This window comes from Lycorma delicatula, chromosome 4 (assembly GCF_047948215.1).
Source record: "Lycorma delicatula isolate Av1 chromosome 4, ASM4794821v1, whole genome shotgun sequence".
NCBI classification, from domain to species: domain Eukaryota; kingdom Metazoa; phylum Arthropoda; class Insecta; order Hemiptera; family Fulgoridae; genus Lycorma; species Lycorma delicatula.
The window spans coordinates 1,660,459-1,674,903 of NC_134458.1; the positions used below are offsets into that span (position 1 = coordinate 1,660,459).

Here is a 14,445-nt window from a genome sequence, read left to right on the forward strand (position 1 = left end):
GAATGTTAAAAATCAGATGTGCGGATAAAGTGACAAATGAAGAAGTGTTGCGGCAAATCGATGAAGAAAGAAGCATTTGGAAAAATATAGTTAAAAGAAGAGACACACTTATATGCCACATACTAAGGCATCCTGGAATTGTCGCTTTAATATTGGACGGACAGGTAAAAAGGGAAAATTGTGCATGCCGGCAACATTTGAATATGTAAAACAAATTGTTAGGGGGGTATACCGAAATGAAACGACTAACACTAGATAGGGAATCTTTGAGAGCCGCATCAAACCAGTCAAATGACTGAAGACAAAAAAAAAATTGTTATAAATACCGTACATCTCTACTAATCTTCTTTCGATTCAATCTAAATCATCGGCTAGCAGGTAACCATGTTAATCTATCACAAGCCATCTGTTCACTGCTAGTTCCAGCAGCTTTGGCGACTTAGTTTAAAAATTGTAGTCAAGGGCTTTCTCCAGTTAATCATCTAGTATTATTCAACTAGAATATTAACCGTAAAATCATTTGACTCAAACTAATCCCTTAAGTGAGAGTTTGCCTTCTACTTTTTAAGAACAATCTGCGTTCTTCTACTCTCTGAAGTAATTTGTCATTTATTAATTTTTCTGTCTGATTTATCGGCAGTAATTTGTCAAATACTTAACCGGAGTACTTGTTTGATAATTATATAGTTACCGTAAAATGTTGTAACATTACAAATCTTAACGCAGTATTTTCATACCAGATAGGTTTTGACGGCTTAGCATCTTTTGTTCAGCCCAATGTACATGTTATTCCTATAAAAACTAAAGGACGATCAAAGTATGAAAAAAATCTTTTGCTAAATGAGAGATGAGAAATGTTTAACAAATTTTTTTAAAGTAAATATTATTGCAGTAACAACTGTCAGCTTCTTATAAGGCAAAACAAAGTTTTTAAAAATTGGCTGAAGATCAAATGAAAAAATTTCACCAAGAATGGATTCTTATGCAGAATTTAAATAGTTAACAATTTCTGCAATTTTCTTCTGAAGTATGAGGTCTGTAAATAAAGTAATGAGACTATTTTTTTTTTTTTGGGCAGCCAAATTGGCAACACTGTAAAATTACTAGTAAACATATGGTTATATGAACAGCGGATTTATATTAGTTATTAATATTTTTAGTCGCCACATGAGACGTAAACTTTTTGTATACATTTTTTACAAAAATGAGCGATACTAATTACGAGCAACATTGCACAATCAAGTTTTGTGTGTTAAACTCGGTAAGAATATGACCAAAACGTTTTCATAATTGAAAATGACGACGCTCTGTCACAAGTCAAAGTTTTTAGGTGGTTTAAAGCATTTTCAAACGATCAGGAATCAGTTGCGAACAATCCACGCTCTGGATGACCAAATCAAAACCAACCTAATTTGTTTCTTTGATAGTAACGGCACTGTCCATAAGGAGTATTTGCCTACAGGTTAGACTTTCTTTTTCTTTATCCTGTTTAGCCGCCAGGAATTACAGACGACCGGGAATCAGTAGCGAACAACCCACACTCTGGATGACCAAATCAAAACCATCCTAATTTGTTTCTTTGATAGTAACAGCACTGTCCATAAGGAGTATTTGCCTACAGGATAGGCTTTCTTTTTCCTGTTTAGCCTCCAGTAATTACCATTCAGATAATACTTCAGAGGATGATATGTATGAGTGTAAATGAAGTGTAGTCTTGTATATTCTCAGTTCGACTGTTCCTGAGATGTGCGGTTAATTGAAACACAACCGTGAAAGAACACCGGTATCAACGATACGTGTGAAAAAAAACTACCGACTTTACTAGGACTTGAAAGCTGGAACTGTCGTCTTCCAAATTGGCTGATTTGGGAAGACGTATAGACTAACCTGATGGGTTACCTACAGGACAGACTGTAAATGAATATGTTTTTCTGAGAAATTCTTTAAAAGAGTTGCCCGCCTGAGACTGCCATCAAAGATATCTGGGTGCTGCATCATGACAATGCGCCTTATTGCACTGCATTATCAATCAATTAATGAGTTTTTGGCAAAGAAAAAACCATCCCTATAGTTCCTCAACCACCTTATTCGCCTAACTTGAGTCCTTGCGACATTTCCCCTGTTTCCGACTTTAAAAAAAACACCTCAAAGGACACCGTTTCGAAAAAGTAGAATATATATTTTTAAAAATGTAACCGACCGGTTGAAGGATATTTCCATTTCTGAATTCGAACACCGTTATGAAGGTTGGGAAAACCGTTTGAAGCGTTGCCGTGGCTTCTGAAGGAACTATTTCAAATCGGATTGTAAATAAAAACGTTTTCTGAACCGGTCTCATTACTTTATTTCTAAACGTCGTATATACTGACATCAGTGCCGATAGTATACAGCATAGTATAATAGTAGTTATAACTTCAATACTAAACTGATAAATGACAATATTTTTATTGCCCGTAAGGTGAAATTTTTGGAATCTTGTGTTTTAGCCACACCCCCCTCCATTGCTTAGAAAATCACAAATTTTGGAGTAAAATCTCAATTTAACATAATTTAGATATACGCTTCTTTAACATGTTGTAGCTTTATTAGAAGATATTAATTACATAATCTTATGAAAATGATGCCTTTAGCAAGGCGTCAAATAACCGATTACAAAATGAAACTTACTAAAGATTAATGGTGCTAGTAACAGAAACTGCATCTCCATCTGGTGATATAACTGAGATATGAGCAGTTCCATAATGACTTGCTTCGTTAAACGTACGATCATCTCTTATTTGTTTACGTATATAATCGGCATACTCTTTCGACGTTAACTCATTTACGAACTGAAATATTTAAATTCGCTTTTAAAACAAACAAAATAAAAAATAAATAATAATTAATTTGCAATACACTAGGCAACAATTTATTGTTAACATGAATAATTCCCATTGATCTAATACTTTTGACAGTCGCTTTAAACACAGGTTCAGTTCCAATTAAATCTACAGTGACAAATTCCTGATACCAAAGAAGGCAGGAGCAGATAAATCAGAAGATTAAACAGAACAATTAGTTTAACTAGTCACGCATCAAAAATCTTAACTAGAATTCTGTACGGAAGAATCGAGAGGAAAGTGGAAGAAGTGTTACGAGAAGACAGATTTTGTTTCAAGAAAAGTATAGGGACAAAGGAAGCAATTTTCTTTAGCACTCAGATTAATAGTAGAAGGAAGAATAAAGAAAAACAAACCGACATACTTGGCGTTTATAGACCTAGAAAAGGCATTCGATAACGTAGACTTGAATAAAATGTTCAGCATTTTAAAAAAATTAGGGTTCAAATACAGAGATAGAAGAACAATTGCTAACATGTACAGGAACCAAACAGCAACAGTAGCAATTGAAGAACATAAGAAAGAAGCCGTAATAAGAAAGGGAGTCCGACAAGGATGTTCCCTATCTCCGTTACTTTTTAATTTTTACATGGAACTAGCGGTTAATGATGTTAAAGAACAATTTAGATTCGGAGTAACAATACAAGGTGAAAAGATAAAGATGCTACGATTTGCTGATGACATCGTAATTCTAGCTGAGAATAAAAAGGATTTAGAAGGAACAATGAAGTCCTACGCAAGAAAATAAAATAAGAATAAGACGAAAGTAATGAAATGTAGTAGAAATAACAAAAAATGGACCACTGAAAGTAAAAACAGGAAGAGAAAAGATTACAGAGGTAGAAGAATTTTGTTATTTGAGAAGTAGAATTAATAAAAATGGACGAAACAGGAGCGATATAAAATGACGAATAGCACAAGCGAATCAGAAGTATAATTCCTTTACATCAAAAATTAATTTAAATGTCAGGAAAACATTTTTGAAAGTATACGTTAGAAGCGAACCTTTATATGAAAGTGAAACTTGGCGATTGAAGTATCTGAGAAGAAAATATTAGAAGCTTTTGAAATGTGGTGCTATAGGAAAATGTTAAAAATATGACGGGTGGATAAAGTGACAAATTAAAAGGTGTTGCAGTAAATCGATGAAGAAAGAAGCATTTGGAAAAATATAATTAAAACAAGAGGCCATATATTAAGCCATCCTGGAATAGTCGCTTTAATATTAGACGGTCAAGTAAAAGGAAAAAATTGTGCATGCCGGCAAAAATTGGAATATGTAAAACAAATTGTTAGGGGGGTTATACCGCAATGAAACGACTAGTACTAGATATGGAATCTTGGAGAGCTGCATTCAAATGAATGAAGTATATATATATATATATATATATATATATATATATATATATATAAATATATCTTATATATAACCGATGATGTGGATTCCGACGAAAGTGCTTTTGGAATAAAAAAAATAAGGTGTTATTTAATTTATTTTGTAATTTTATATATATATATATATATATATATATATATACGCCTTTGAAGGTTTTGGGGTCTGAGGGATATGAAACGTTCATGGTACCCATTACAATAGGTAGTTTTCTAATGAAATCTACCTAAAAAGATTTTTCACATTAGAAGGAAAGGAGGTAAAAGAGAAAGAGAGAGAAATGAATCTCTGGTAAGGTAAGATCAACATTCGTTACGATGATAAAACTTTCAAATCGTTAAGTTCTCTTTACATTTGATCAATGATTATTAACATACATAATAAATGTCACACACACACACACACACACACACCGGTAAAACCACTTTTATTTTAGGATTTTTCTTATCATTAGAACTCTAAAATTATTCAATTTTAATGAACAAAATACAGTTTCAATATTATCTATCAAATCGTTCACAGCAACTGAAAGAAAACTGTAAGGATAGTTAAGCGTTCAATCCGTAATAAAAAAATTACTATACAACAAAATAACTGGATTTGAATCGGTTACAAGCAATTTTAAAATCTTACCGATGTAATATTGACAAAATCCGGATCGCCGAGTTCTGTTCTACGAGCGAAAGCATATTTAAAGGCTTCAACCATCCTATGTGTAGTTAATATCGTAGAATTAATGTTAGAAACGCTGGAAGCATCCATTTTATATCCGTCAATTATATTTTTAAAAAATGCTAATAAAACTCCGCTGCCAGGAGGTGGAGATGCGTACACGGTCTGTTCTCCATGTAAAGTTGTTCGGGTCGGTTCTCTCCATTTCGGCCTGAAAATAAAAAAAAAAAACAAAACAAGTCATATATAATTGTACTGAAATATATAACCATCTATAGTAATGATACCAAAGAAAGCAGGGGCAGATAAATGTGAAGAATACCGAACAATTAGTTTAACTAGTCGTGCATCAAAATTCTTAACTATAATTCTGTACAGAAGAATTGAGAGGAGAGTGGAAGAAGTGTTAGCATAAGACCGATTTGGTTTCAGGAAAAGTATAGGGACAAAGGAAGATATTTCAGACCTCAGATTAATAGTAGAAGGAAGATTAAAGAAAAAAACAGACATACTTGGGGTTTATAGACCTAGAAACTGGCTACAGATCATGTAGCCAGTTCAATGGCTACATGATCTGAAAAGGTTAAATTGTTTTACTATTTTAATTTTCTGATTGTTTTACCGTAATGTGCTCTATTACCAGAGGATCTATGGCCATTAGTTCAGTTTTTTCCAAAGAGATATGAAGCCCTAACCTTTTGTGCTTGGATTTGAAGCTCATGATTTGTGTTTTGGCTTCTTGAATATTATCTGCTAAAACAGGAAGGTCATCTGCACACAGGCGATTTAGTGCGATGGAGTTTTTCTTAGTACCCATTTTTATATTTTTGGGATTTATTTCATACCATTTTCTCATGACAAATTCGAGGGCGCAGTTAAAAAAGGAGTGGTGAGAGGCCGTCTCTTTGCCTCAAAACAGTTTTTATGGAGAAGGGTCAAGAGAGTTCACCTCTGAATTTCACTCTGGACTTGGTATCGGTTAAAATTAATTTTATCACGTTTTAAGTCGATGAAGGTAATTAGTTGTTTTTTTCGTCTTTTGTTTAAGTCTATCATAAATTTTAGGGATATTATTTGCTCCGGACAACTTCTCCAACATACTTGGCGTTTATAGACCTAGAAAAGGCGTTCGATAACGTAGACTGGAGTAAAATGTTCAGCATTTTAAAAACATTAGGGTTCAAATACAGAGATAGAAGAACAATTGCTAACATGTACAGGAACCAAACAGCAACAGTAACAATTGAAGAACATAAGAAAGGGAGTCTGACAAGGATGTTCCCTATCTCTGTTACTTTTTAATCTTTACATGGAACTAGCAGTTAATGATGTTAAAGAACAATTTAGATTCAGAGTAACAGTACAAGGTGAAAAGATAAAGATGCTACGATTTGCTGATGATATAGTAATTCTAGCCGAGAGTAAAAAGAATTTAGAATAAACAATGAACGGCATATAGATGAAGTCCTACTCAAGAACTATCGCATGAAGATAAACAAGAACTAAACAAAAGTAATGAAATGTAGTAGAAATAACAAAGATGGACCGTTGAATGTGAAAATAGGAGGAGAAAAGATTATGGAGGTAGAAGAATTTTGTTATTTGGGAAGTAGAATTACTAAAGATGGACGAAGTAGGAGCGATATAAAATGCCGAATACCACAAGCTAAAAGAGCCTTCAGTAAGAATTTGTTTACATCAAAAATTAATTTAAATGTCAGGTAAAGATTTTTGAAGTTATATGTTTGGAACGTCGCTTTATATGGAAGTAAAACTTGGACGATCGGAGTATCTGAGAAGAAAAGATTAGAAGCTTTTGAAATGCGGTGCTATAGGAGAATGTTAAAAATCAGATGGGTGGATAAAGTGACAAATGAAGAGGTATTGCGGTAAATAGATGAAGAAAGAAGCCTTTGGAAAAATATAGTTAAAAGAAGAGACGGACTTATAGGCCACATCCTGGAATAGTCGCTTTAATATTGGAAGGACAGGTAGAAGGAAAAAATTGTGTAGGCAGGCCACGTTTGGAATATGTAAAACAAATTGTTAGGGATGTAGGACGTAGAGGGTATACTGAAATGAAACGACTAACACTAGATAGGGAATCTTGTAGAGCTGCATCAAACCAGTCAAATGACTGAAGACAAAAAAAATATATTTGAATTTTTTTCACATTTTTATGACATTCAGTAACAAAACAAGATGCCCAGAATACATATTTGGACAGTGCGGAGAGGTATTAACTTTTAATTTTACACCACAAATAAAAAAATAGATGACAGTAAAGAACATAGTATATATTCTATTAATTGATGAAACTTACTTGTATCTCTGCAAATCTTCAAGTGTAATAATACCACCCATATCTTGAATATCTTCAATAAAAGTTTTAGCTAATGTTCCGTTATAAAGTTCATCACCGCCTTTTTCAGCAATAATCTGCAAAGTATCACATAATCTTTCTGGCCTAATTAATGTGGCAGCCGGTTTTATTTCATCTGTACCTGGCTGAATAAACCATTCTCTATATAACAAAAAAATTTCACATTTCAAAAAAGAAAAATATAAAATTATCGATATTATGAGAATTATTTTTTTTCCAAGGTCCGATCGGTCACGAACTAAAAACCCATGCAAAAATCGGATGAACCTTTGCACATATGCGTTGCAGGAACTTTAAAGCAGGACGTGCAGATGTTCATGATGCAGGCGGTCAGGGAAGGATGCGAGCAGATGAGGCAGTTCAAGAAAATCGTCGGTTCACAATTTCTGTATTGAGCGATTCGTTTCCTAAAATTTCAAGGTCAGCTCTCTACACCGTTGTGAGCGAGAGACTTCAGTACCGCAAACTGTGTACGAGATGGATTCCCAAGATGCTGTCTGACCATCAAAAAACAATAGAATGGACGCCTCCCTTACGTTTCCCGAGCACTACCGCAATGAAGGAGAAGATTTTTTGAACAAAATTGTGACAGGGGACGAGACACGGGTCCATTTCGAAACTGAAGAAACAAAAGAACAATCCAAACAGCAGATGCATTCTCCCATTGAACCGAAGAAGTTCAAGCTAACCTTCTCCAACAGAAAGCGTATGGCAACTGTGTTCTGGGACCGGAATGGCGTTCTCTTGGTGGAATTCATGGAACATGGCCACGACCTCATACTGCGTGACTCTTCAACATCTACGAAGGGCAATTCAGAATAAGCAGAAAGGAATGTTGTCATCAGGAATTGTCTTTCTCCATGACAATGCTCGGCCGCACACTGCAGCTGTAACAAAGAAGCTCCGGCACAATTTTCATCGGGAAGTGTTTGATCAACACTTTTATACAGCCCGGACTTAGCTCCAACCTCCTTGCTCGCATGAAACGCTGGCTAGGAGGACAACATTTTGGCGTAGAAATCGTGTTGCAGACCAACGTAGAAAATGGCTGAAAACACAGGCGGCTCTGTTCTATGACGAGGGTATTGGAAATTTGGTACCACGCTACGACAAATGTCTAAATCGGAGTGGTGACTATGTAGAGAAATAGCATAACTATGTTAAGTACTTGTTACAAACAAAAAATTTTTATATTCGCTGTGGTTTTAATTTTGTGACCGATCGGACCTTGAAAAAAAAAACATAAACCTTGTACAAAATGTGTGAACTAAATTAATTAATTAATGTTTCATTTTTTCCGCAAACATGAATCACAAATAATACGACATCTGTAAATAAAGTAATCAGACCGGTTCAGAAAAACTTTTTATTTACGATCGGATTATACCTGGATTCCTTCTGGATTATACCTTCGAAACAATTCCCTTGGGAAGTCATGTAACACTTCAAATGGATTTCCAATTCATCATAGCAATGTTGGAACTCAGAAACCGAATTATCCTTTACATTTTTTAAAAATATTTTCTACTGTTCCAAAATCGTATCCTTTGAGATGTTTTTTTACATTCATTAACAGAAAAACATCAGGAATTCAAATTAAGTGAATAAGGTAGTAGAGGAACTACAGGAATGTTTTTTTTTTCTTTAACCAAAAACTCATTAATTGAAGAATGCAGTGTGACAAGGTGCAGCATCCAGTTGTCTTTGATGGCTGTTCTTACGCGATCAACTTTCTCCTGCAGTCGTTCAAGAATTTCTCGATAAACATATTGATTTAAAGTTTTTCCTATAGGCAAAAATTCCTTATGGACAACGCTATTACAATCGAAAAAACAAATTAACATGGATTTGATTTATGATTTCCTCATTTTTGCTTTTACGGGACGTAGTGAATTTGAAGTGTGCCGCTCCTTGCTCTGGCATTTTGTTTCTGGATCGTACATAAATATCCAAGATTCATCACCAGTAGACATTTTTTTAGAAAACCAGTTTCAATTCACCTTAAAAGATCGCAGCACACTTCCACCCTGTTGTCCTTTTATTCAACAGTGACGTGTTTTAGGCAAAAACATTCTTCATGTCCGATTCATTAGTCAAAATTTGATGGACTGTGGTACCATTCAAATGCAATCATTCTGACAGTTAAACATCAGTTGTACCGTATCATGTCGGAAGAAATGAATTAGAAAATGGTGTTATAGAGGAAGAAGAAGAAGTCGAAGAGGATGAAATGGGACAAACAATACTGAAATCTGAATTTAAGAACGCATTTAAAGATTTAAATGGCAGAAAGGCTCCTGGAATAGACAGAATACCTGTAGAATTACTGCGCAGTGCAGGTGAGGAAGCGATTAATAAATTATACAAACTGGTGTGTAATGTTTATGAAAAAGGGGAAGTTCCAACAGACTTCAAAAAAAGTGTTATAGTAATGATACCAAAGAAAGCAGGAGCAGATAAATGTGAAGAATACAGAACAATTAGTTTAACTAGACACGCATCAAAAATCTTAACCAGAATTCTATACAGAAGAATTGAGAGGAGAAAGGAAGAAGTGTTAGGAGAAGACCGATTTGGTTTCAGGAAAAGTATAGGGACAAGGGAAGCAATTTTAGGCCTCAGATTAATAGTAGAAGGAAAGATTAAAGAAAAACAAACCGACATACTTGGCATTTATATATCCAGAAAAGGCATTCGATAACGTAGACTAGAATAAAATGTTCAGCATTTAAAAAAAATTACGGTTCAAATACAGAGATAGAAGAACAATTGCTAATGTTTACAGGAACAGTAATAATTGAAGAACATAAGAAAGAAGCCGTAATAAGAAAGGGAGTCCGACAAGGATGTTCCCTATCTCCGTTACTTTTTAATCTTTACATGGAACTAGCGGTTAATGATGTTAAAGAACAATTTAGATTCGGAGTAACAGTACAAGGTGAAAAGATAAAGATGCTACGATTTGCTGATGATATAGTAATTCTAGCCGAAAGTAAAAAGGATTTAGAAGAAACAATGAACGGCGTAGATGAAGTCCTACAAAAGAAAATAAGCAAGAACAAAATGAAAGTAATGAAATGTATTAGAAATAAGAAAGATGGTCCACTGAAAGTGAAAATAGGAGGAGAAAAGATTATGGAGGTAGAAGAATTTTGTTATTTGGGAAGTAGAATTACTAAAGATGGACGAAGCAGGAGCGATATAAAATGCCGAATACCACAAGCTAAAAGAGCCTTCAGTAAGAATTTGTTTACATAAAAAAATTAATTTAAATGTCAGGTAAAGATTTTTGAAAGTCTCTTTATATGGAAGTGAAACTTGGACGATCTGAGTCCCTGAGAAGAAAAGATTAGAAGCTTTTGAAATGTGGTGCTACAGGAGAATGTTAAAAATTAGATGGGTGTATAAAGCAACATATGAAGAGGTCTTGCGGCAATTCGACGAAGAAAGAAGCATTTGGAAAAATATAGTCAAAAGAAGAGACAGACTTATAGGCCACATATTAAGGCATCCTGGAATAGTCGCTTTGATATTAGAGGGACAGGTAGAAGTAAAAAATTGTACAGGCAATCAACGTTTGGAATATGTAAAACAAATTTATTAGGGATATAGGATGTAGGGGGTATACCGAAATTAAACGACTAGCATTAGATAGAGAATCTTGGAGAGCTGCATCAAACCAGTCAAATGACGGAAGACGAAAAAAAAACATTAATTTTCTCAAAATTAAATTCTCACCAGTCTGATAGTGACATTTACACATTTATTAGTCATTAATAAAGTTATACTACTTTATTAATGTACTATTCATTTATAATTAACTTACTAATAAAATATGTTTTTCTTCACCGAGTTTTTCTCTTTAACGTTGGACATCATGAAAACTACGGAAGATACACTTATATGATCGTTTTAATAGAGCTGTCAGGTCCAGAACCATTACAAACCATCAAGTTTACTTCTTATACATAAAGCCTTAAAAATTTTTAGTAAGAGCTCCTTTCACCAGAAATAAAATCATGAAATGAAATGTGAAAATAAAATTCATTCGAAATTTTTTGCTTCCCGTAATCTCATAACAAAACATTTCGAAAATATATTTGTATTGACTTTTGTTCATTATTTCAAGCTCTAGAATCAGTTTCCAAATATGTTCACTTTCCTCGGGATCAATCTGTATGTATATATAGTTCTACCAGAAAAGGACAAAGGGCACTATTTTGGGAGATGACATTAGAATAAAAAGTCAGAAAAAAATTCTTATAAGTGTAAGCCCGTATATATATATATATATATATATATATATATATATATATATATATATACACTTTTTTTTTCAAGTTACAGCTTTCAAATGATTTTACACTGATTTCTACATTCTTCTACGAAATAAGGAAGAATTGTGATCGCGAAAAATTTCGGTTTTCAGATTTCACCGGAAATATCCATTTGACCATACCTAAATCCATTTTGACAAGTTTCGGCGTTACGTACGTCACGCCGATACGTATATCATGTGAGATACGTATGTATCTCGCATAACTCAAAAACGATTGCCGTAGAATGTTGAAATTTTGGATTTAGGACTGTTGTAACATCTCGTGCGCACCTCCTTTTTGATTGCAATCGACTGAACCGAAAGTGTCCAAAAAGGCCCAAACTCCAAAACATTTGGATTTTAGACTGTTTTTAACTTCCGTAATAATCCGTAATCGAGAGATTTTCAACGATACATCATAAGCGGTACTTATTTTCATCGGTTCCACGTTACAGCTAAATAAAATTTTAATTAATGAAATATTTGGTTCATACAAGGGGAAACAATTCGAATTCAACTTCATATACATTTTTTTAACTTGTTTTTTTTTTAATTCAAATATATTTATTTATTAATAATTATTAAACTCTGATCGTAAAAAAAAAATTACAATAAATAATAATTCAATAATAATAATAAAAAAAGAAATATGAAAAAATCAAAAGTTATTAGTGAAATAACATTTTTTCTACTTTTCATTTAATTAAAAAAATTTACAGAGGTTAAAATTTTTAATAAATCAATATATTTAAATTGAAAAAAAAAACTGTGCGTGAAATCGAACTCCAATCGACGTGTCCATGGCTACAGATCCGACACATAAACACTTGAACGACAGGAAACAAAATTATTATATAAATATGAAATGCCGATACGTACACCACAAAAATGTGTGATAAAATGTGGTTCCACCGCATTGCGATCGTGTAACCGTCTACTTTAATAAAGAACTGAAGGATCGTACCTCACTTTCAAATTAAATAAGTTTAAATGAAACGCATCAAAATATGCGTATATATAATTTAATAGGCGTACAAGGAAGTCATGCGGTGTACACATCAGATTTTTTTATCGTAGATAACATAATGTGTTCTAGAAGTATAATTCTAATATTTTTTTTTTATGTTAAAGGAAGACTAAAAAATTAAAATCAAACACCTTTTTATTTTTTATTTAGCGGAAAGTAGCTCAGCCAAATTAACAATTAACATTATCCAAAACTTTGCTCGGTGAATTTTTACTAGCTTGAATATCGGTAATTTTGATTTTTTAATTAATTATTTATTAGAATCGTAAAATTTTTTGCCACGTACTGCTTCATATTGAAATCAAATTTTTCAAAATAATATATTTTTTTATCGACTTTACATCGGTTTTTTATCCATAGCGTTTTATATCTATCCGTTTCTGAATTATCAGAATAAAATATTTATTTATTTAACGTTGTTATCGATTTTTTTTTAATAATTTATATCGTCAGAAGTTAGAAACTATTTTTATTGTTAAAACAAATAATAATGAATTTTTATAATTTAACAGGTAATGCTGTTTGTTAGACAACTCCGTAACGACGAAATAAAAATAGATTCCTACGGATTCTATACCGTGAATCTTAACCTAATTCTAAGGATAAGTAATTAAATTAGCGTTCAATTTATTATAACGATTATTATTATTTTTAGGTTGAGCTGAAACTTATGTAATTATTGTTTTACCTATAATAGCAGCACAACATGTATTCTGGTACGCTTAAACGCAGCGATTTAAATCGCCAACAATAACACGAAATCTCGTAGAAGATTATTTTCTAAATCCCTTTTTTTCGAGGAAAACACAAAATATAACGCAAAACTTTTTTGCCTTTCAGTAACAAAATATTTCTCCAGTAATTCGTAACTTCAAATGATCTGTTCACTGGAATTATCGTTTCATCGTTAACTGTAATTGTTGTTTGTTAAACTCAATTTAAAGTGTCATAACTTTCCCGGTTTCACAGTTGACAAACCTTTATTTAAAATACTCCAATTTGTATTTAAATATTCACGACTTATTACTTATATTTCCATCAAATAAAAGCGTTTAAATTATGAAATAAAAATTAAGTAATTGGTTTCTGCAGATCCTGACGATATGTTACTTATGCAAAAATTAATAGACCGGCGTGTATTACCTTTATAAAGAAAAAATTTAACTTTGACTAAAATATATGGTTAATGATAGAAGAAAACTAATAAATGTAAAATCGGGTACCATCTTACCCACTTGTCTGTAGGGGTGCACACTGGAAATATTGGTGCCTCAAAATTTTGTGTCTGTTTTCAAACAGAATTTAGCGTTACGCTTCAAAACTTTCAGTCGTATTACAGTTACTTATTAATCTGTTTGAAAAAATAAGATGCCGTTTTTTACAAAAGAAACTTCTCTTTTTTTCCTGTTTATTCTCCGGTAATTACCGTTCAGATAATACTTCAGAAGATGAATGAGGATGATATGTATGAGTGTGGTGTTGTACAGTCTCAGATCGACCGTTTCTGAGATGTGTGGTTAATTGAAACCCGACCGCCAAAGAACACCGGTATCCACGATGTAATAGTCAAATCCGTGTAAAAATAGCTGACTTTACTAGGACTTTAACGCTGGAACTCTCGACTACCAAATCGGCTGATTTGGGAAGACCGTTCACCAGTAGACCGACCCGGTGGGTTAATACAAAAAAAGCTTAAGGTACTTTTTAAAATTCAAGAAAATTTAAGCGTATATGTAAAAATATAACATAAGAATGTTACTCTTTAATAAGTCA

General features: G+C 33.1%; 1 protein-coding gene across 1 annotated transcript in view; it reads right to left on the bottom strand.

Annotated features, from left to right (window-relative positions):
• The window catches only part of LOC142323039 (scoloptoxin SSD14-like), a 144,540-nt gene that overhangs the window by 29,466 nt on the left and 100,629 nt on the right, over positions 1 to 14,445 (bottom strand). Inside the window, exons 3-5 of the mRNA XM_075362133.1 lie at positions 7,268 to 7,468; positions 4,906 to 5,155; positions 2,668 to 2,828 (exon numbers count right to left, since the gene is read on the bottom strand). Of these exons, the coding sequence (XP_075218248.1) occupies positions 2,668 to 2,828; positions 4,906 to 5,155; positions 7,268 to 7,308 (452 nt within the window). The 5' untranslated portion in view covers positions 7,309 to 7,468. The remainder of the gene's footprint in view (positions 1 to 2,667; positions 2,829 to 4,905; positions 5,156 to 7,267; positions 7,469 to 14,445) is intronic.